A 25,248-nucleotide genomic window follows, 5' to 3' on the forward strand; every position below is an offset into this window, starting at 1 on the left:
ATGTTTCTTACCATCCATGCTGTGACAAAATCTCCCATCCAAGTCCCAACTGCAGCTACCTTCATAAAATTTTCATTCCTGATGCCCATGAAGTCTGTTATAATGTATGCACTGTGAAAACAAGAACACAAACATAAGATACACATATTTGCTCAACGTGGTTACAAAGAACTTGGATTAGTGACAAAATTTATGATTATCTGTGAAAGATTTCCCATTGCTTCCCTAATAACTTTTCTGCTAGAATCTGAGTCTTGACATAGAACTGAACCCATACGGGTCGATTTCAATTAGAAATGCAATGTGAATCTGATTTTGAAGTCCATGTCTCTTTTGAAGGTGCTAAAATAACAGTTGGCAAAGACTTTAGGATTATGTAAAGCTTCTGGAAGCAGAAAATGATTTATGCTTTTTTATCTTTTTCCTTCATACAAATAGAATTACAATTTTCCAAATCCATGACTTTGCAAAATCTTCATGGAGAAAAATAAAAATCTTTAAGGTATCTTTAAAAAGATAATTGAGCTGCTTGACTTTTCACTGTATGAGTGATGCAACCACATTTTTAACACATCAGGGTAAGCAAGTTTTGCAAAATTTCAGTGAGATGTCACTGTTTCTAGATTTATACAATTTATTTTCACAGATATATTTTACTTAAATCCAAAAGAAGTACTTCCATTCTGCTTAAATAATGCAACAGATAGGACTTACAACCTCACTTGGTAATCAACTTCATGTTCACTGAGATGCTATAAGGACAATTAAGATGGTAAAGTTACTTGTTCCAGATTAAAACCTTTCTGAAAAAACATACATTTTAACATACTGATATCTTTTTCTAAAAGACTTTTGCAGAGGTCAAGAAGAGGCAACTCTCCTCAAGAGCTAATATGATGATAATGAATATGAATGGCAATTGTATTTTAACTTTACAAGTGATGCCTTTGCTTTCAAGATGCTTGTAAACATTTTTATGTATTGTTATGCCTATTTAGGAGTGTGCATAACAGACACAGTTACATGCAAAAGTGTCCTTGAACACTGTGCTATCCAATATTCAAATCTTACCATTGTTACATACCAAATATTGCAAGGTCTAGGAGCTATACAGACCCTACCTCTGCAATTGGATCAGTGCAAACTGATTCCACTCTCTGGGCCAGTTCTGTTAAAATCTAAATATCTAATCAAGATAGAAGGTCTTGCTAGCACTAATCCATGCATAGCATAGTATAATTTCTTAGAGAGAATTTAATATGCTGTAGAGCAGAAATATTGTCAGTGAATAGTTTCATGACAGATGAAAAATGTCCTAGTCTAACAGCCCTTTTCATTATACATATTATGACCTTTAAGCTGGTATGTCACTAAAAAAAATGCCATCTGTTTATTTTTTCTGTTGAACAGCATATAAATGCAGGCTCTGATTTTCTGCTGGAAAAAAAAAAATCCAAACTATTTTAACAGTATTCCATGTAGTTCAAAGATCATCAGTATCCTAAATTCATCATGTTACAAATAAGGATGCATTCCTGTGAACATCGGGTCAGCCTAAAGTCTCCCTACTTCAATGTTCTGTCTCCAAGAGAGGGCAACAGCAGAAACAAAGGAAGACTGAAAACAGGCAAGCACAATCCTCCCAGATATATTCTTCTAGAATATTTAGAACTGGAAAATATTTGGAATTCCTTTTTTCCTGTAGCTTGGACATACCATTCCTGTAGCATCTGTGAAGGCAGAAAACTAACAAGTCTGCATTCCTTAAAAAGATATCTTGTTCACTAAGAAGGCACGGCAATAAGTGCCACTTGTAAGGAATGGCCCTCAAATGCAAAGCATATCTTAGTCATTTCCATCACTGGGAGACACATACAAAACCCCAGGGTTCTCACCTTTTCTTATGTGCACTGCACATTCTCATTTGCATTACACAGGTGTACAATAAGCAAACACTTGCACAGCATCCCCAGAAAATGGGCCACTTGGGCCATTCCTATAGCCCTGCACACAGAGCAGGCCTGCACAGTCACCCTGTCCAGCAGCCTGCTGGGCACAAGGAGGGTTAACCAAAAAGGCTGAGAGGTCACCGATCCCTGAATGCAGGTATTAGCTAGCAGAAGAGAAATCAACCCAGACATAACAGATTCTTTTTAATGGAAATTGAAATTCTCATTGTAATCACTTGTTTTTATGAATGCTAGAAGTACCAGAAGGCTTATAATAAGGTTGAATGAACTGGATACACAGAAAGGCCTTGAAACCATCACATCCTCCCAACAGCTCTTACTGTCATTTAGAACATGAAAACATCAAAGAAGCCTAGTATAAATTGTGCATTTCAGTCTACAAGTAATTAATGCCAGAATTAAATATGCAAATTGACAAACCTTCAGCTAGTGTCAAAATAGCATATTATTATAAAGAAACTCTTAGGAATATAAACTGTGCATGGTTTAAGTGCATTTACTGATTAAAATACAGCTACAACTTTTTATGAACAGGAAGAATATTTTTAGCATTGTCATCTTATTAGAAACAGTGATGAAATACATCACTATTTCATTAACTGTTAGCATTGCACCCTCTGTCTTTTATTCTCTCTGCAGTATTATTTTTCTTTCAAAACACAAAGAGAAATTGACTATTTTAAAATAGGGATCTGGGGCTGCTTAAAATGAGTTAAAAAAAAAAGAAACCTAACCCTCTGGTTTTCATATTCAGGTTTTAGTTTAAATAGGAATAAGAGCACTTGACATTTTCAAAAAAGACATGCTTTCCTGATGATACTAGCAGGGTACATATTATAACAGTACCAAAAGTAAAATTAATTCTGTTGGGGAAAATTCTCACATTTTTCTAGCTTTAGCTAGTGATTAGAGTAGTTTTCTTTAATTATTTAGTCTTATTCCTGGCTAGGACCCATGTCTGCACCTTGCAGGAGCACTAAGGTCTGCTGGGTTCCAGTTAACAGTCATGGCCAGCCCAGATTTTCTATAGTTTGTCAAAGGCTTCTGTTTGCTTCCCCATTTGTGTACTGAAGCAAGGCACCAGCAGGTTGCATGAGCAGCACAACCCAAGGAAACACCGAGGGAAAAACACCGTGGTTAAAGCCCAGGGTAAAAAAGCTCCTCTGAGACAAACAGGATAAATGTGAATAATTAGAGTCTGAGGAGCCAATACTTGTGAATATTATAGATAAAGGACAAATTTGTGACTGGGATTTGGGAGGTTTCACAGTAACACTGGAAGCTGCAGCTCCAGGGAAACTGCTCCTGGCAGGCCAAAGTCTAAAGAAGGTAGAGCAACATTTTAACAGAAGAGAGCAAAAGAGAGGTATCAAAAGACAAAGGAGACTGATAAATACAACTCTAAACAGATTTTAAAAAAATCATAAGTAACTGTATGCATCCATGTTGATGCAAAAGGTATGTCAATGAGTCAGTAAAAAGACACATAGCCCAGTGTATTTGAACAGTTTCTGGAGTCAGCAGCTGTGTGCACAGAATGGATAAAGGGGAAGACAACCACACTAGCCTGGAGATTTTATTCAAAGGAAGTTCTCAGAGCATTTTCTCAAAGAAGGATGACACTGCTAAAATGACAAAGTGTGAAAGCAAATGGAAGGTTTTAAATTTTACATTGGATAAAGATGCACAAGTCACTGTGGTGGTAACACTGTTCCAAGCACTGGAAAAAATGTCATGACTGAGACTCAGTGCTGAGATGGTGCTTTCTTGACCATCACAGGATCTAAGAAAGGGTTTTAGCTTGAATAGAGACACTTAAATGTAAGGGTAAACCAGGAAGTCAAACTCTCTATGGAGCTTGATCAGACTGGGTCAAGGATTTAGTTGCTTTATATTACTTCTGGACGGCTAGCATGTCAAAAAAACCCATGTTCACATATTAAAAGGCATTGTTAAACCTATGTGTCTAAGTGATTCCCAGTAAAGTGACATAACTTGATCTCCGGATGATAATCCAAAGAGTTCTGCATCCCTTGTGAGGTCTGTGACATAGCTGACAACCCAGGCACATCTGAACTGAACCCTGGGTGTCCAGGGACAGCAGTGAGAGCATAGACACTTTGGGGAGGTCTTAGTTGCCTTTTAGAGCAACTTTAGGAAGCTTGATGCATCTTAACTAAGCTTCAGCTGGTTCTTTACTAGAGTACTGAAGGCACTGGGCCTGCACACAGAGCACAGTGCATGTTCTGTACAGAGCCAACAAGAACTGCATCCACAGAGAGTGATAACTTAATGCTCTTTGAAAAGGAGGGGAGGCCCAGATATCTTTTATATTGAGTAACAAAAAGTCTATACATGTTCTTCAGTCCAATATGCACTTTCCTGGGGTTGTTTTATTATCTGGCCTTCCCCTTAAACAATTGATTATATCCATATGGAACTCATCTTCCTTGGCGCATCTGACAAAGTGAAATGCTTTGACATTGTCAAACAAGTGTAAGCACAGGAGTTTACACAGGCTGCAAAAAAGGATGTGTTTAGATGTGGCACCACAAGCTTCCATTACTGTCAATTTAGAAGAGGCAGAGAGTGTCAGAATAACTGAAAACACACATAAAAGACTGCAGATACAGTTCCTGATCTGTATTTGTCACTCTAAAATGACAGAATGGCAAATGAGACACTTGGTAGCAATTCACTCAGTTGAAAAGCTATTCTTCTAATGTTAGGAATTGAAGTCAGGGCCACAGGGAACTGGAAGGTGCCCAGAGACAGCAAGACCTGCTGTCTGAAAAACTGGCACATGATAATGAGGATGGCATAATGCACAGCTACCAGCAAACAGCACAGAGAGCACAACAGCGACTCATCCAGTCCCTGACCATCCCCAGTGCATGCTTTAGACTTACAGACAAAACTCCTCCTACGACACCAGAACAGAGAGAATTAAGAGGCACTGAACCAGGGATTTTGCTTGACAAGACATCAAAGAGGTAACAGCCACAAGAGGATCAGCAGGCTAATCTCCAAGACACAAAAATCTGAGAAGCAAAACCAGCTTGGCTATAGTGCAGTGGATCATGGCACAGTGCAGAACACCTGAGACTGACAGACCGATTCTGTGACTGAGCATCACTGCTTGGTAACTATTTATAAATGCTTTTTTTAAACCAGGCAGCAGAACTTTAATTCTGCAAACCTCTCCTCATCATTCTACAGGCTTGAGGGCTGTGTGAGTTACTCTGGGGACTTTGCTTGTAAAGCTCCCAAGCCATGAGAAGTTCTGCTGCTAGGATACACAGGAGCTCATCACTGTCCACAGGGACAGGCCATTTAGCTTCCAGCTTTGCATGCCTGCCTTTGAGACAAGGCCCATTGAAAAATGCAGCAATTTCAATTCTGTCTGTCAATGTAGAAGAGGTGTGCAACTAAAATGGCAGTGTACACATGAGATCCAGTCCCTATTCCAAGGGACACTGGTTTAATGCCCTTCAGAGTTAGAGAATTGAACCTCACTGTCATTCTCAATGTGAAAAGATGATGACACAAGAGGATAAGAAATATGTGTTTTAGGAGGCTGTTAGGTGAGGTGAAACTGAAGCTGGATATTCCATAGTTTTTGTATAAATATCATCTTTCACATATAAGAAAAATATTCCCTTCCCTTCACTTTTAGAATGGATGCCACTGGTCAGTATAGGTGTTTGGCTTAGATCACAACTACAGACCAAATTAAGGTGCCTAAGCAAATTGGGACAGGATTTTTAACATATTATTGTTCTTAATGTAGCTTTTTCTACTGCTAGTTGTAGGAATTTCCTGTGTGTTTTTTGTGGATCTTCTTCCAGCAAACCAAGCATAAAGAACTTGATGTCCAACAGAGTCTGGACTTCTCTCTAGAGATCAGGTGGTATCATACAGATTAACTTTTGCCTAATGATGTTAGTCTTTCTAGGCTGTCTCCACTATCAAAGGATCTGACAGCAATTCAAACCAGGATGGTAATTTAGATTATTTTCTTCTATGGCATGGTGACGTCATATATGAAAATGGCCAACAGCTTATGTCTAAAGGAGCTGCAAAATGGAAATCATAGTGACAGGCCTACTGCCAGAGGTTGTAAGAGTCTGCATTTCTACTGGGAAAATCTTAGGGAATTGCAAATTCAAAAGCATTAAGGACCTCCACTATGGGAGGAATGCAGTCTCCTGTGTACAGGTAAACTATGGTGAGTGCTGGCACATACTTCCAGCAAGTTAAAATGACAGGATTTGCTACAAAAACCTACATTTTTGTGTGTGCCTGTCAAACCTTAAATGACAAATAAAATTGGAGACAATTATGGACAAGTTGGGAATTCAATCCAGATTTCTTCCCTCAGATGAGCACCTCCCTCCATCATTACACAAGTGTTTTAATGAAAATTATGTACTAAACTTACAAATTGTAGTACAAGGAACTTATGATGGACAGGATAGTGTGGGGAAAGCACAAAAGGTGCCTGAAAAAAGAATTAAGCAAACTGATTTTTCAAATTCATTATGTCCATGAGATACCTTTTATAAACTTTCCAGGAATTTTGCTAATCATGTGCAATGTGTATAATAAAAACATACACTCTGTTTAGTCAGAAAGAAGAAAAACAAAGGCTGCAGAGTGCATTTAGCATTTTTCTGCTGCAAATACAGGCTACAATACTCAGCCAAGGATAGGTTGCAGAAATGTTTCTAATTATACTGAATGCTCAGCCATTCATACATAGCACAGTCCTACCTGTCCCCAGCACACACTCACACCAGCACTGCAGCTTATTTGTAGTTGCTTATGCTTCCATTTCAACTCTGTGACTGCTGCATAAGTTGTTTTTACTGAAGCAATGACACACAGGGCTGCCTCTTACATGCCAGTTTGATACTGCAGGAGAGGATTAAGATATTTTCTCACAGTTAAGTGAACTGCTTGTTGAAAATTATTTTAGTGGATAATTATTTTAGTGGATAAGTTAGGAGAACTGTGACAAGTTAAGAGAATCATGCCACTTTCTACAATTTGTTTTAACAGGCTAGTAAAATTCTGCAACTAATCTGCAACACTGCACTGTGTGCTGGTACATTAAATGACCTATTCAATTCACTCCATGTGCCTATATAGTAGGATATCAGAATAGTTTTACAGTAAAAAGTGCCAAAATGCAAGATAAAACTGGTGCCCAGGGACACAAAACAGGTGGCCTTGGGCACTTCTTAAGTGTTTTAGATATGCTTATCTTAAAATACAGATAATTTCTTTGGTGTGTGGTATTTCAGAATATTGCAGGTATTTCAGCTACTAAAATTTAAAAATAACAGATTTGGAAATAGCATTATTGTATTTGAAAAAAGCAACAGAAACTGAAAAATATACTGGCAATGCATTTATAAAGATGAAGCTAGATTAGTAATTTAGAAAAAGAGATGCGGTGAACCATTTTTAAGAAATAAATAATTCTTTGTGTTTAAACTTGGTGAGATACTGGTAAGAATGGATTTGAGTAATGCTGCACTGGCTGTACTCTTCAGAAAGGGCCATGGCTTGCACATGTCCATGCCTGTTTTTGACATTTAACATGGCTAAGAAGGGAAATAGACAGATGTGCAGCAATATTCTCAGAAATTGAAGCTCAAAGACAAAAAATATTATTCACTTTAAAAAAGAAAAAGAGAACTGTTCATACAATCAACAGAATACGAACAAAACTAAATAAAATATTATAGCTGTAACTCTATAGTTTTAACCAAGTGCTTTGATAACTTTAAATCTTCAGTGAATTTCAGCAAAAGTTCATACTTTCCAAGAGTTTCAGCTGTAGGAATAACAGGGAAGTTTAAATGCATTATTGCAATGAATAAACAAGTAACTGCATCATTATTGCTAGTCAGAAAGGGGAAAGTAGGACAATTTTCAGTTGTTACAAAACACCAGATAGACTCTGCTTGTAAACAGCAGTACAACTGGGAAAGCAGAAGCAGAAAAACATTTAACTACGTTTTAATAAAAACTTGTAAGTCTTAGCAGATGATATTAATAATTCTTTAACTCTGGATATTAATAATTCTTTAACTTACTAAACTTCCCTGAAAAATTGATGTAGAAAACCTGGGTGTTTTTATTTTAAAATAATGAAATGCCAGAAAACTATGAAAAACATGCCATAAGTTAATGAGTTGCAACAGAGGGAACAAATAAATGTTGACATAGAATCTCTGTTGACAGATACTCAGTGATCATGATTGAAGAGAATTTGAACCGGATCTGAAAAGAATGGTAAGCCACAGTTTTAAAAGGGACACTACAATCTGATACAGCTACAAATGAGCCCTAAATAAGAATCTTCTGAAGCACTTTCTCTGCAAATGGTTTGCTCTAAAACATTATCCAAGTTCTACAGCCTGCAGACACATAGCCACTATTCTGTGGATAAAGCAAAATTAATTGGGAAACTGTCATAGAAGTAAAAGTTATTATTTAAAACTACTTAGAGGTGCAAACAGAAAATATCTTTCAGGCTGGGTGAGGCTTTGAGCAAGCTGGTCTAGAGGGCAGCATCTCTGCCCATGACAGGGGGGCTGGAACTGGATGATCTATAAGGTTACTTCCAATCCAAATCTTTCTATGATGTCATGATTCAGTTATGTATATTTGGCTTTGAATCTGCTTAAGATGACTGGTTTATATCAGTCTTGCTTCAGTCTATAAAATCAGACAGAGATATAGAAACTAGAGTTGTTAAACAAAAATTCTTTACCATGCTCACAGGTACCTTTGAGAAGAAATGGAAGGAAAATGAGGTTTGACAACTCAGGGGCTGGTCGGAGGATTTGGTTGGCTTCCCTCATGATGTACTATCAGCAGCAGATTGCAGAGCAGATGGAAAAGAACTAGACTTCAAGCAATGTACAAATTATGAAATTGAGATTGTTTCTTTACTGTACTACTTGAAAACTGTATGTAAAGAACAACTGTGTCTAGGGCCAGTCACTTGACAGGAGCTGGCATGTAATTGCAGCAGAGAGTTTTACACAGAAAACACAGCAAAGAGCACAGCCTGTTCTTACACTCCTTGGCTGCCAAAGCAAACACCCTTGCTGTGACTTCTTAACCATCCAATGGTTGATACCAGTCCAACACTTGATATAACTTTGCTCTGTATTGTACTGACTGTTTTATTTTCTGGTCCCTACAATACTCAGCATTTTAAATAAAATTATCATTGAAATATAGAGGGAAAAGTGACAGAAGTTTTTTATTGATTTTACCCTAAATCAACAGCTCTCTATTGCAGACTGTCCATTTTACAATACAGTCTTCTTTTAATGTCACCAGAAGACAAACGCCTCAGAACCACACACTGGTCAGGTTTTTACTCCACCACTGTCACTTGTAATACAATATAAGACACCCAAATGAAGAAAATACAAAATTTGTGGTCTGAACTTCATTGAAAAGAATATTCTCCTAACTTTCCCTAAGGAGAAGCACATCTTCAAACAATGGAAAGAGATAGAAAGAGATAGAGATGCATGCACATGCCTTTTTGACATCCAGAAACTAAGCTTTGGTGCTTTTGGCTACATTTTTAAGGTCAGTTAGTTACAAATACTACTGAGTTTCATCTCAGCTACAGACTTAATAAAAGTCTTAATTTCAGCTGGGAATTCTAGGATTCTCTGGAAGAGTCCACTTCCTTTCAGAGTCAATGGAGAAGAATAAGCACTTTAGACATAACTCATTAGATTTATCTTAAACATCTGCACTGGGTTTGGCTGAGATTGAATCAATTTTCTTTAGAGCATCTCCTATGGTGCTGTCGTTTAGATTTGTGACCTAAAGAGTGCTGATGACACACTGATGCTGTTAGCTTACCTTGTTAACATGCAAGAACACCTCTGAATCAGATGAATCATCTTCTGGGGATTACAGCTCCATTAAATGCAAAAGTAGCTAGTTAAGTGCAAACTCATCTTTATTGGATTTTTAAACTATGAAATATGACCAAATATGGATTTTTATGTTTTGAGACTAGCGCAGTTCAGATTTCTAGAGTGAAGGTCTAACATTCCTTATAGGCCTACACATTTACCAAACTGCAATTAAAGCCAGTGACTTCAGTTAAAATATGTAGTTTGGAAAATACCATTCTAACTGAAAAAACTACCTTTAAACTTATACATAAGATTGAAAAATACATTTCCAAATAATGCAAAAGATTACATGACAAAACATTGTCAATAGGAAACCTTTAAAAGAATGAACAAACTTCAGCTAAGATTGCATAAAACATTATGTTAAATCTAAAGTTGAAAAGAAGACAGATATAATTAAATAATTATATATATAATATATATATTATATTATATAATATAATAATTAAATAAACTGTGAGATAAATACCTTTATCTGATGCTCAATGTAGAAAAACATTTCACAATGTTTTTCTACTTTTCAATGATAATTTGCTCCAGAAATAGTTTTATACTGACTGAATGTTATCATCCACATGTTACTAGCTAAATCAAATGGGGGCATTAATAAGGATATCTTGAGATCTTTATCTTGGATGTTCCCAAGCTTCAAGAACACTATCACTGTATTTTACAGTATTTTCTGAGTTTACAAATTGATTATATGGGAGATTTTCTAACTAAACTGGTATTCTACACTGATGAGTGGAAGAAGTAGAAGGTTGCTGAAAGGCTTGGCAGAGCAATTCTAAACCCTCCCCTCTGCCCAGGAACAACAGTGGAAAAATTCTCCCTGTCAGTTGAAGCCATGAGAATGCTTAGAAGCAGGTAAGATCAAATGTAACTCTTCAAATAAAACCAAGTATTTTAAGTCTCATACAATAATATTTGGTCTTTTAAAGAAGAAGATAGAAATAGTAAACAGCTATCTGTGTAATAACAGCTACACAGGAGAAGTGAGTAAACAGCTCACTTTCAAGCAGCCACGCTCACACCACTAAGAAGGTACATGGCAATAAAGTAATTTGAGACCTAATCAATAGAAACCAGTCACTACATGGCAATAAAGTAATTTGAGACCTAATCAATAGAAACCAGTCACTACAGGGAGAGTATGATTAAATGATTATATTTCAGGACTTCTAAATCTTATTTAGAAATAACATTTAAAGATGTTTTACTGTAAACTTATATTTTTTTCTAAAATAAATATTTTCTAGTTATATGTCAGATATATTGCTCACTTTTTTCCCCTTTTTTTTAATGTCTTTTTCACACACTCTTGTGAACAAAAAAGTATATGCATTCTAAATACAGCCTTATATCAGATATAACACTGCATATCTTCATTGCTACACACATTGGGTCTGGCTGAGATAGAATTTTCTTTCATTTTGCAGCCCATGCAGGGCTGTGCTTCGCATTTCTAGCTCCAGGGGTGCTGGTAAGATGCTGATGTTTTGGCTATTGCTGAGCAGGGCTTGCACAGCACCAGGGCTGTCTCTCCAACCCACACCACTCAGAAGGCCAACAGGCAGCAGACAGGCAAGAGTTTGGAGGGAGACAGCTGGGGCACCTGATCTGAACTGACTCAAAAGATATTCCACACTGTATGCATCACACTCAGTCATAAAAGGGAGGGATATTTTGGGTTATGGTGCTTGCCTTCTGAAGGAATTGCCATGTGTACCAATTCCCCACTTCCCAGAAATTCACTGGACATCTGTCTGCTGGCATGAAATGGTGAATAAATTTCTTCTTTTTTTTTTTTCCCTCCACATGTAGCTTTTGCTTTTTTTTTTTTTACTAAACTGTCATTACCTCAACCCATGATCTTGCCCATTTTATTTTCTTTCTGTGATGGCAGCCAGCCAAAATCAACCCTCCACAATATATTGTTCATACTGACTTTCTACGAACGAAAGGAGTCCACAACTGATAAAGTAGTAAGTACTCTGGTTTAGCATTCATTTAAATATTCCTAAGCAATATGTCAAATACAATCATAATGCCAGATTTCTGGTAGGACTTTCAGAGATCCCCAGTATCTACATTAGTTATATTTATCTCTCAAATACATACTGTTAAATAAGATTAGAGATTTTTTTAAATTATCTTCATTTTCTAATATCAATTATTTACCAAACCAAACTGCTCCATAAAATTTAATTTTTATATATTTTCCAATTTCTTTTAATCTAGATAGAAGTACTAAATTCTTACATATAGATTGTATCACCCCCTTCTGGCCACTGTCTGGCACGTTCATAGCATTTACATCCTCAGTTCAAAATTTATGAACCAGAAAACTTCACAATTATATTTATGATAAATGTGTAGACCTAGTGAGAAGTTTTAACATTACATGACAATGCAGACAATCTACAAAATCTCTAAAAATAAGTATCACCATGTCTGTGAGTTACCTCCTGCAACGTTTAAAGAACATTTTGTTGGATTTGTTTGAAGCCTGTTCAGTCAGTAGTCTGTCACATTTGTGAATTAAATCCCATTTCTTGTTCTGTACTGAAAATGAAAACAAAATCCTCTGCTAGATAAGAGAAAAAAGAATGGATTGTGACACTGTCTCTTTTGATTTACTGGTTGTACAGGCACACTGTGCATTCCACTGAGTCATCTCTTTAATTTCCCCAAAGATTGTATCTCAGAACTGGCAGGAGATCTTTCCCTTGCAGGAATCCAGTTCCACTTTTTCATATCTGGTTTTCACATTTCCTATTATACTGGAAGGGGGTCATTCACCAGCACTTAAAGATGGTAAATTTTTACTCTTTTCTGGCCAGAACTCAATTGCTTTACAGGTGCTCCTTTATTCCAAATAAAAACCCAGACAAATAACACTTCAAATATATATTACATATTTTCCTATTTTTATACTTCTCATGAACACATAGAATAATTTAGGTCTGAAGAAAACTCTGGAGATGACCTAATGCAAACTCCTGCTCAACTCAGGGTTAAGATCTTCCTTCCCTCAGAAGCAGAGCACAATCCAAATGGTTGCTGAGGTTGGAGACCTCCCCAGCTGCTGTGGTCAGAGGTGAGGAGTAGAACAAAGGAAAGCCACTGCTGTGCTGAAGGGGCCACTTGGGAAACTGTTTAGGGTTTTATTAGGATAATACTACAAATATTCCTGTCCTCTTTTGCAGCTTGGATGACCAATTTCAGGAAGACTGACAGGAGCAAGAACTCCAAAAGAAAAGTTTACTCCATGCTCTGTATACTTTAAATACATTTCAACTGATCAGATTCGGAATGACAAATACTATTCATCTAAATTTGAACCAAAAGTTATATCTCCTTTTTTTTTTTGGTCAGAAGTGTATTAGTCTGCTGTGTTTTTATGGAGGTTTTTTGTGATAAGCATTTTGAACCGATGAAAAAATGCAATCAATTTCTGAGAATTCCAGATGAATTACATTCATCTTGGAAGCAATCATGTTGCTAGATAAAGAAAAACACAGTTGAAAGTACAACCAAATGCATTAACTGGTTTTGGACAGAGAAGCCCACAAACACTTCTTGTTTAAAAAGGATTAACTAACAGAATGATAAATAAAAAGGTATAGTTTTAGATAGTCAAGAAGACTAATCTTCACTGATCAGTCTTTAACTGAACTGCTGAAATAGAGAGCAATTATAATTTTTTAAAGTATGTGTTTTTCTATCCCCCTTAAAGGAAAACAAGATTTTGGCATTTATCACACTGTCAGGAAGCTTTCCTAGGGCTGAGAGAATTCCTTCTTATTAACAGACCCCTCAGGAGTGAAAGAAACCCTGCCCCCGATGAGGAGCATACTGGTGTCCTCTGGAGCACAGCTGGATTCTTATCATGGTGTGGATATGATACATTTTCATTTACTTTTCCAACATGCTTTTTCACCTTGTGTTCTCTCTAATCTGTTACAGGCTGACAATATCTGGCACAGCCCCACATCCATCCTGTGAGTGGTATGGCTGGCTGGGACAGTGAGCACAGTGCTCCTTCCTACGCAAAGATACCTGTGGGAAGACAGCACAAGCCATGTGGCTTTTTCCAGACAGCAGAATAAGTTAGTGTTTGGAAAAGAAGTGCATGAACTCTGCTGGTATCACACCTTCAGTCTGTCAGAGGAACAGCCAACAGAAGTTTTCTGAGGATTTTACACCACTTTTCTTAACACCCTTTGTTTTAGAGTCCTATCATTGCATGCTTTTCTCTTCGTATCCCTCAAAGAGATGTAGTTATCAGTGGTTCCTTTTCTCACAAAATGGTATATGACTACCATGAGATAAAACTGCAACCTCAAATGAAAACTTATTTATAGAAAATACATAAACAGTCCTTTTTTTCCCCACAAAGCAGATGATCATTAAACCAAAAAAATTATTGTTCTTTAAGTCAATGGGGAAGTAAAGAAACCCCATATGATTTGGCCAGATTGGCAAGGTACAAAATAGCAACACTTCAGATGCACTTCCTTATCAGGGATTTGTTTTCATTTAAAAAGGTCATGTTTTCCCTTATGGAAACTTTGTGACAGAAGTGTCTCCTCATTAAACAAACACAAGCAATTTGCTTCAAAACAATGAAGAGAGAAGAGATTATTTTTGGAGTCAGACCAATAAGTCAATCCTGTTTCTTTAAAAGCTGAATAGACTGTAGAGACAGTCAGTGTTTCAAGTCCTTCAAGACAGAAAGTAATCAAGAGAATAGAGTTTTCTTGATGCCACCAGCAGCGCCAGTTTGGAACAAATATTAGCTTTCAATAATATCAGATGACCTCCAGGGCATAGAGAGTCAAAAGTGGAATGGATCCTGTGCTACTAGAAGAATTTTTTTCCCCCTAGATAGTCTGGGGATAAGTTCCCAAAAGATGAGAAAGACAAGTAATATACGACGACCTGTTTGACAGGCCAAATTTGAAATGCTGACAATTTTTGTTCTTAGTGTTGTAAGATACTGCTGCCAAACGTTTGTTTAGAACATTTGAATAACTTTTCTGATGCATTTTCAAATAATTACAAGCCCTCTGGTCAGCTTGAATAAAATATATACAAAATATAAGGTAAAAATGGGGTCCACATCCAATATACTACATCCTGAAGTACTTCTGTGCAGGGGTGCAAAAATGCAGAAGAATCTGACTGGATACAGAAGAGATCAGCTCTAAGAAAAAACTGGCAATGAAAAGATTTGCTATCAGTCCTTCTTCTCCTGGGCAATGCAGGCACTACAGTAAACCTTCTTACTTCAAGGAGATTTTTGCCACAATAGAGGCCTTTGTTATTAATTGGTAGTTCCTTCAAGTGTTGATGACTATGGCTGCAAAAAGAAATTTATGATTAAGGCAGGCCAAGTGAGAAAGTGACTACTGCTTACTGGAATAAGAGCCGTGAAACAATAGTGTAGCAAGTGCCAAAAAGAGAAGTGATGCTGAAAGAGAGGAACTCATCTGTTTCTATTTCAGACTTTGTGTGGCCTCTAGTCGAACTCACGAGTCTTTTCTTAGTGGAATGAACCTACTCAGAGTCGATCAGTTTATAGCTGGAGAAAAAGGAACGTTTCTTGAGTTGTGTAGCACTAACTTCAGGCTCTGACTACTACTTTCTTGCAGATGCTGCTTAAATAATTTTGTCCTTATGCATGATGTCCACCTGAGGAGAATTTCTTTAATACTTCATGTTTTAAACTACTTTTTAACAATATTTTGTCTATAATATTTGAGTTTCAATTTAAAAATAACGTATGTGTTGATTAGCAGCATAGTTTTTGATTTATGGATGAGAACTCTTAATGGCATTTATGAACTCCTAAACAGGAAGAGGGGACTGAGAACTTGAAAAATTGAAGTTTTGGGGATAAAACACTTTTAGGTTTGGTCTGTTATCCCAGCACTGACCTTTGAGAAGGTTAAGAGATTAAAGGTTAGCACAGTTGATTGTCAATTTTCCAGATTAATCTGTCATTTCAAGAGCAGGAATGCAAGCTCTGCAGGTGGGCAAAACATTTTCATTACAGTGGAACACCAATTTTCTACCCTTCCAGTCTCCATCAGAGAAACTTTTAGACTAAGATCCTGAAGATAAAACTGTGAAATACCAAAGTGAAGCTGCTGCTCAGAATGTAGGTGGTATAAGCCAACATGCTTTGGTTTAATAAAAATGTTTTAAAACTTTTAGAACAGATGAATGTTCAACTTCTGACTGGGGAAGTACTTCCTAGAACGAAGTTCTTCTAACTGGAGGAGAACTTGCGGTGGTAAAAAAAAAAATTATCTGGAAATTATATTTAGAGCAGCATAAAACTGATTTACCAGAGTACAAACAGCAAATGGAAATACTAATAGCAGATATCATTATCACTGTTTTTCAGAGCCTTGGCTTTTTACTTTGTTTGTTTATGGGTTCTAGAAACAAACATGTTTGTTGGCCATTAACTAGTCTCTGAAGGTCCAGCTCTTTCTGTCTTAATTGCCATTCTTACAGTCTTGAGCAATATAAAGACAACTCACATGGTGATCTAAGGAGGATCCACACTAATGATGGATTTGTAAAGTTAAACCAAAAATGAAGAAAGCATACATTTAACCTGAATGATATTTTATAATCTACATTACCTGAGTAATGTTCATACTTACCTTCTAACATCAGCATGTATGAGGCATTCTGAGCCTGATTTTATGTAAGTTCTTTATGGAAACAAGACCAAGCCACCTCTGTTCAATTGCATTGCTCCCTTCTCTCCTTCTTGAATGAAATTGACTACAGTTCATTTTCACTCCTTTTAAAATTCTGAATATTGCATTGCATTAAGAAATACAAATTATTAAAGGCAATAAATAAATTACTTCTGCACAAGGGCATTTAAGCTCATTTCAGACTGATATAATCAAAATAGGCTTTTATTACAACCTTTTGGGTAGAAAAGCTGTTATGATCAAAATTAATGTTTCTCAAAATCTCAAAATGTAAATGTAAGTTGCTTTAAGACAACCCTGTACAGAACTCACACTGTTCTTGTGTTAGTAGGATCGCAACCTTGGTCATATACAGGCAACTTTGCTGGAAAATAGCTTTGTAAATTCTGCTTTTCACCAAATCAATACCGCTGTTAACAGGAAAGGTTGAGTTACATAGTAACTCTATGGGTTACTATTTAATGTCAACAACACTTAAAATGGTTTGTGCAATGAGTTTTTAAACAATTGCATTACATGGACATAAGATAGCCTAAAATATCAGTATGATATTCATTAATTTATTCTGACAGGATTTCATTAGTGGAATTGAAAGGCATCACATCACTAATCTGCTAGGCATCCCTAAAATAATCTGACCAACGAGAGCAGGGATTTATGTGTATCCCCTGTCCAAAGGCTTTTATCTTGGATCCATTCCAGCCTTGAAATAGGTCCCCCTGAGAATTATTTACTTCCAAAGTGGTAGCAGTCAATAAATCTAGAAGCTCAATTGAACTCAATTGAAGCTCAAGTCAATGAAATCTTAAAAATAGGTTCAAAGTTTACAGTGCTTGTTTAGTATTATCAGGTTACAAGAGTCAGTAATTTTTATAATGCTTTGAAATTTCAAGCTAACCATATTTTTAACTGTGTTCTAACCTTTTAGAAGCCTACACTCAATGTCCTAATAAAATCATAACACAACTGAAGTAAACAATATTCCAGCAACTATAGTATTTTCATGGGTTTATTAATTACAAATAAGAACAAGTACTGAGACAAAATATGCAGCAGTGATCCAATGAAACAACAGAGCCAAATACAAGTTGCATTAAGGATGTAAGGAGTACATTACAGCATGGAAGGAGTAGTGAAATACATAACTGGCCCTACATTCATGTGACTCCCAGAGAGAAAGTGAGAACTTTAGGTATTTTACTAGCAGTTAGGTACTGAAATATACTTTTTGGTTTTGAAATAAATTGTGCTGCAAGCTGGCTGCTATAGTCAGCTATAACAGAACACTTACCCTCAGGTGTATCACTACAGCTAGTTATATCAGAAAGTGTGTACTTAAATTAAGCATGGTTCCCTGAACCACAGTATTCTGGTAAAACCAAGTTATTTGGAAGTAACCTAATAATTCTGGGGAAACAGAGGCTTTTTCTTATCAGTCACTACACAGCAGATGTTTCTCAGCTGCTTTAGGTGATACAGTCTGCAGAGTGCCCTCAGCACTCATACAGGAAAAGTGAACAAAACCAGAATTGAATAAACAAAAAACCAAAAATATTTTTAAAACAACTGCTCCAAAACTACAACCGTTACAGGCCTAGATCTCCACTACTTTGTGTCATATGTGTAGGGCTTCACAGAAAGTGAATATAAAGTTACTAAGGAAAGTTGCATGAATTTTCTTTGGCAGATTACTGGACTACTCTCAAGATAAAAATTCTTCACACACATAGGTAAACAATACAAACTAAGAACAATTCACAATATATACCCCATGGTAGGAACATACAAAACCAGAAATAATGTCTAAGTAAATGTTATCAACTGTAAGAAAGCAAAATGTAATACCAGGTACTCGTGTCAAGAATTCCATGGAGAGACTTGCTTGAAGAAAGAAAAATGTAACCAAAAGTCACAAACACTGGATTAGATGGGCAGCTAAGGAGAGCTGCATAGTTCCTTGCATTCACAAATTTAAACAACTCATGGTTTCATATCAGCTGGCTCTCCTTTTAGTGGACTCCTTACATTTTCAGAGTCATGTAAGTTGCAAATAAGAAGCAAATCCAATCAGATAAAAAAAGGTTAAGGTTGAATATGAGCTTCTAAATTCACAAGTGCCATTCTAAAGGCTTTAATCTAGTCAATCCAACAGTAAACTACCTATTCCTGGACCAACAAAAAGGGTAAAATAAAAAAAAATGCAGAATTCAGGACATTAATAATTAATGAAGTAGACACATAAGCAAAAGATCAAAATGAAACAGTATCTGTTCATGACTGATTGACTAATGAAAGTAGTTGTCAAATAAAATATTAAATTCATAGGTATAGCTGTAGTTCAACTTGGTATTGGCAGCTTCAAAATAAAACTTTATTCATTGACATAAAAAATATTTTGAATGTATTAATTGAATTACTGCTACATGTTAGTTTTTTGTCAAACTAGAGCTAAAAGACTATCAGTAATTTAATGTTACAGCAGGTAATCCTGCTGTAAATAGGTACCAACTGGACTGGTTTAATTTACATTCACTGATGAGGTGACCCTACCTTTACCTCATTTCATTAAGATGCGTTAATGCTAGAGATTATCCAGTAAAGAAAAGGAATCTCAATATGAGATAGACGGTGGTCATTAATAGTGCACATTACCTTGTTGTTGTACTGCATACAGACTGATTTCACCAAATACTACCTTTAACATATAACAGAAGGCCCAAACAATAATACTTAAGAAAATTGCTGCTAGATGAAGAATGTAATATCTACAAATTTGGGCCATTACACATTTGAATATGCTCTGCTGAAACATCCTTATCAGCAAATCACTCAAGGGCACTTTGAAGTTACTGTAATTTAGGAATTAAATATACATACTTTCTCATGCAGACCTAAGAACAACAGTAATTTTACTGAATTTTTCCTCTTTTACTATATTTTACAGCAATTGGCACTGTGTGCAAATCTCTGTTATTAACACAAGCGTGGGAGAAATTATATTGATTCCTTCATTCGCATTCCAACTCCTGAATATTTATCTACGTTTTTTATTTACATGCTTGGTTCTGTCATCTCAGTCTTTTGGTTTTCTATTATTTCTCTTTATGTCACCATGCCTTAGGCCTGCTTACACTGTGGATTACAGTTCTGTAGTGTGAATCAGGAGATGCTGACACTGCAAAAATGCCTGGCTGAGGAGGAAATAATTCTGTTATGAATTAATATCCCAGACACAGACAGACCAAAGAAACCACATGGAGCTGACAAGAGATAAATAAGATCATGCTGCTAGAATCACTTGCCTTGCTCTAGAGAATGCCAAAATGAGGAAGGCTGACATTCCCACTAACATTTCCAGCTTCCAGACATAAATAGAAATAATTTACTTTAACTCCTTGTAGACAGACACTCACAAAAGTACCAAATGCAGTTGAGCAATTTAACAGATGTCATTTAAAATGAATCCTAAAGCTACAGGGAAAAAAAAAAAAAACATTGGTTCCATACATACTAGGACAAAGGTACAGTTTTAGTCAAATTTTACATCCTAATGGGATATGGAACTTGATGTGTTTATCTCAGAGTTCAGGCTGTTGCTTATGTTTCTGGAATTGATGAATTCCAAAGTAATTCTAATGACAGAAAATAATTTATGTATCTTTAGCATCATACATTTTTTATTTTCCAATAAATGACAGCCTGGGTTTCACCATCCAATGAAAAACGGCAAAGCTACATCAAAGATTAGATGCAGTTGGGCATTTGGGAACATTTCACAGAACCAGAAAATCACAGAATGATTTGGGCTGCACATGACCTTAAAATTCATCTGGTTTCAACCCCCCTGCCATGGGTGGGGACACCTTTCACCAGCGGGTCGCTCAAACCTCCATCAAACCTGACCTTGAACTCTTCCAACAATGGGATATGCACAACTTTGCCGGGCAACCTGTCCCAGTGCCTCACAGCGCTCATCAAAAAACAATTCCTCCTTCTATCCAATCACTTCCAGTTTAAAAGTGTTGACCTTTCTCCTGTCATTAAAGACCTTGGTAAAAAGTCTATCTCCATCTTTCTTATGATCCACCATCAATACTTCGCTAATGGTGCTGTTCCTCAACCTGCTGGCCACACATCTTTTGATGCAACCCACAGTAAGACTGGCTTTTTGGGATGCATGTGCCCACTGGTGGGTCATGGCTTTTTTTTGGTAATGCAAGCAATTTTTTGGTAATGCAAGAAAGGAAACCCAGAGATCTTTCCCACATTTTTATTTACAAAAACGTCTAGCTTTAAAGACACTGACAGCAAAAAACTTAATAAAAAACTGAATACAGACATGCTTCATACAAGCAACAGTGTTAATGAACTGTTTGCATTGCTTGAAGCAGGTTAAGACTATTAAGCCTTTCTTGCCGCCAAGTATGGCAGATAGATTTGTTATTTAAGAACTTGTCAGAGTGCCTCATGGTAAAGACATTTTTACATTTTCTAGTCATTGGTTCGTAAAAAGTATTTGCCCAAGATCACTAACAGATTATACATGTCACCTATATGGCAGCAGCTTAAAAGTCTGATTTTATAAATGGTCCATAGCTTAAACATGACTAGTTCTCCTCCTCAGTACGTAAGGGCCTAAACTGGACCTCACCTTCCTGGTAGTGCCTATTTTTAACAAGCCAGTGAATGCCCTGCCAAGTCTTCCCAGAGCTGCTTGAAAAATGTATGAATAAATCAATTAATTTTACATGCATGTTTAAGCTGGCAAAAAAAGATAATTTTCCAATTTTTAATGAATTAATTATTTAAATGCTCATTTTTCCCTGAAATAGGGGCAAAACATTGATATCAGAAATTCTTCTGATGGAAGATGAAGTCTAAAAACTCAGTTCCAGACTTGAATTTAGAAAGAATATCTTCTGTGCTGTGTTGTGGACTATCCTGCTACCAGAGATGACTCACTACAACGCGAAGTTATATTGGTGACAAGGAATTATGAAGACAGGAGTTATCCAAACTATACCTCCTATAATCCCATAAAGGACCACAGTGACCTAGATTTATGCAAGCTGTAATGGAAAACCCTTGTAAAAGCCACCATTTTTAAGCTATTTTCCTTAAACATTAAAAAAATAGTGTATTTTTGAAAATTTTATTTTAGCAGAAAATATAGTTTCTGTAGAAAATTCTTAATTAAAAGTTTTATCCAACTGTAATACAAATTTATGAGGGTTGCTTGGTTGCTTTTTTTCCCCTGTCTGGAGCAGCAGATTTTGGTCAAACAGCACACTTGAAGAGCCACAGCATTTTCCACCTCGGTTTAGCTACAGTTGTCTTGACAGCAGACGTCAAGAAAAATCTGCCACAGGGAAATCAGACACATATGCAGACCAAATTTGGGGAAGCCTTCAGGAATGGCAATGTGCAAACATTTTTAATGACATACTGCAGGAATGCTGAAAACGAGTAGTTCAAGAGTTTCAACCCACTGTTGAAACCAGCAACTTTCGTAAATACAGACACATCACCCAAGTTCTCTGCCACAGTTTCTGGGTAGATTTAGTGGCTGATAGAAGAAATATTTACGTAAAGGGTGCATCTCCTTGTAGCTTAAAGAAATTACATAACTGCTAAAGAGAATTACTTTTATTACTACAAAATTTATTTCTTAAGAGATTAGAATTACTTAAAGTTGCTGTAAGGCCTCATTACTAAGGTATCAGTAAGAAGACATAAACAGACCTAACCTTTGACCACCTCCAGTGGTCAAAACAAAACTAAGTAAAAGCAGAAAATTAGGTATTTTGAACATGGACATCCATGAGTACCTACAAGGACATGTGAAGAAGTTCTATTACATAAAACCTGATTTAGAAATATTTATACTTTGCTATTTCCATTTCTCCTCTCCGCTCTTGGCCTCACATAGTCACCCTCTCCTAGCTTTCAGGGTCTGAAGTGGCTTCTCAAGAAGCTTTCTACCTTCACTCTGTTTTGCTGCTGCTGATGCCAAAACTCTATGTACACAAAGCATGAGTAAGATTCTCAACAATGTGCACAATTAGATAGAAATGTACCTTTCCTTCTCTCATTCCCTCTCCTGAATGTATAAAGCCACAGACAGATGCTGTCTCTTCTCTTTCTCAGTGGTCCACAGGCAGGAGGATGTCCTTGGAATGGCAGGATTTTCAGTCAGACTGTCCCTTTCAAAGCCTTCATTACTGAGCAGTAAATAGAAAAAAGCCCTAAAGTCTTCCTGCAAAACTTCTAAAGAGAGGACATACCTTGAAAAATTAATGCTTTGTACTGAAACTCAGTCATGTGTGATGAAACTCAGATGTGCTTGCACAGAGCAACTCTGGTCTAAGCAGAACTCATCACCAGCTTCATAGAAGACCATACTGTTTTTACTCCACCACACTCTGAACTATTCACTTTATTTCAGTTTCAAACTGGTAACAGCAGTACAGTGTTACCCTTGAATTTCACCGCCTTGTACCATGTTAAAGTAATTTGTTCATTAAAGTTTTGTGTCACCTTAACTGGTTTCAGCTGCAGGCATCAAGATCAAATTCTTTAAAATTAATATTCTGCGATGATAGAAGCAGAAAAGATGGGGAAAAGCTTTTGGTGTAGAAATCACTACTATGCAAACACAACAAGTAGGTCACATTTTGGTGGCAGACCTTAAATTTGATTGACAAATAGACAGAAAAATCTTTTAAAATGTTTTGAAAAGAAGCAAAAATTCCAAGTTTATGTGGCTTTTGTACATTAAGAGTTAGAAATGAGGATACATGAGATGAAAAGGAAACAAAATATTCTCTGAAGTGCTGATTTCAATGGGAGCATTCCTCCCTGGGTCAAAACAGCACAGCCATCCAGCAGATTTAATAACTCCATTTAGTGATGATGAGACAGGATATATAGGACAGATGATACAATAGAGGAAATATGCAAAAAAAAAAAAAATCATTCACTCTGCTTTGCTCCACTTCATTGCTATCTGGGTGTAATAACAATTCTTTTTTCAATGACAGTAAGCAGAATTTTAGCTTTCTTTTGCAAGGTGTCTGGTGCCAGCTAAATTGCTGTTCTAATACATAAGGAGCAATAATAAATTCTAAGGGAGTTACCTGCATATAGATGCAACAAAGGGAAGAAAAATGCAGACTGGGACAATTTAGTGAATTAATCTATATAAAGGCTATAAATTTCCATTTATGGTGCTTCCTTCAAATTTATATATCCAAGAAAATAAATTCCATTTTATATGCATTTCCTCATGGGATTCTTCCTTAACTGTAAACTAAATCTCACCTGGTGCTGACCTTGCAGGTACAATAATGTCATTAATTCAAGATGGCCATTGGCCTCCCTGGCCTCATCCTGCCTTTTTTTTTAGCAAATTAGCCCCCACTTCTGTTTCCTGGATCCCACTGAACATAATGCCATTTTTGAGGCTTAAGTTGAGCATTTAAGAGAAAAGAAAACAAACAGCAGCAGAGGACATATAAGAGGATTATAAATTACAAAATTTTATAAGGAGAAACAATATGAACAGAGGGTATGACTCCATCTGTCTCCTAACATAAAATCTAGGAAATAGCCAATATAACTATCAGGAATTTAAAGTAAGTATTTTCCAGAGTGCTTAATGTAAGCAAAAAATGCAGGTAGCTTGAAAGAAGTGGAATTCTAAATTCACCTTAAGAAAACCCCTACTACTGTAAGTAGTATAGGCTAAAGTAATATTAAGTACTACTATATATAGGTCCAGAATATAGGTCTTAAATCTATGTAAAATAGTATCATCAGAGAAGCTTTATATTGTTTCTGGGTCCCAGGGAAAACAAACATGTAGGAACAGTGTTTTATTTATGTATATGCTGGCAGCAAACCTGACACATAATTTATTAATGTCTTAATGTTCCTCCTGGTACAGCAAAATTTCATCCAAGGACACTTTGGAAAATTCCACAGAGCAACTAACCATTGTTTGTTTGAAGTGCAGACAGTTTCAGAACATCTTTTTAACATGTTGAGGTACCACTGTGCATATTTTAACTGTAGCAAATTACACCAATAACTAAAAAATTTTTCTCCCCAAAAGAACTGCAGAATAATACAGTTCCTCTGAATTTGAAATTGCAATCTTTAACACACTATATCAACAGGAAATCATACCTTGCTGCATATATTAAAAAAGATACTTTGATAAAAAATAAATGCTGTAAATAGACAGGAATCAAAATTCAGTTCTCAGTTAAGCTCACATTCTTCTCTGCAGTGCTGCATCTAGAGTGTCACTAGTTTTCAGATATTTTAGTGACCCACGAAACTTCAGAGAAACAGCACAAAAGGAAATTATTACAACCAGCCTAATGAACTGGAAGCAATGTGCTGTCTTTACTTATCCTAAGACAGAACAAAACTGGAGCTTTCACTGTATTTGAGCAGATCTGTTTCATATCTCTCTATGGAACATTTGTATCTGTCTGTTAACAACACAAACCATTTTCAAGGCTGCTGTGCAGCATGGTGCTGGTTTGGATCTTAGACATCAGCTGCCTCCCA

General features: G+C 36.4%; 1 protein-coding gene across 4 annotated transcripts in view; it reads right to left on the reverse strand.

Annotated features, from left to right (window-relative positions):
- Positions 1–25,248, reverse strand: part of TMEM117 (transmembrane protein 117) — a 187,887-nt gene that overhangs the window by 112,572 nt on the left and 50,067 nt on the right. For all 4 annotated transcript variants that reach the window (XM_074539828.1, XM_074539826.1, XM_074539827.1 and 1 more), the window contains one exon: positions 12–111. In XM_074539828.1, the coding sequence (XP_074395929.1) occupies positions 12–111 (100 nt within the window). The remainder of the gene's footprint in view (positions 1–11; positions 112–25,248) is intronic.

This window comes from Zonotrichia albicollis, chromosome 4, assembly GCF_047830755.1.
Source record: "Zonotrichia albicollis isolate bZonAlb1 chromosome 4, bZonAlb1.hap1, whole genome shotgun sequence".
NCBI classification, from domain to species: Eukaryota; Metazoa; Chordata; class Aves; order Passeriformes; family Passerellidae; genus Zonotrichia; species Zonotrichia albicollis.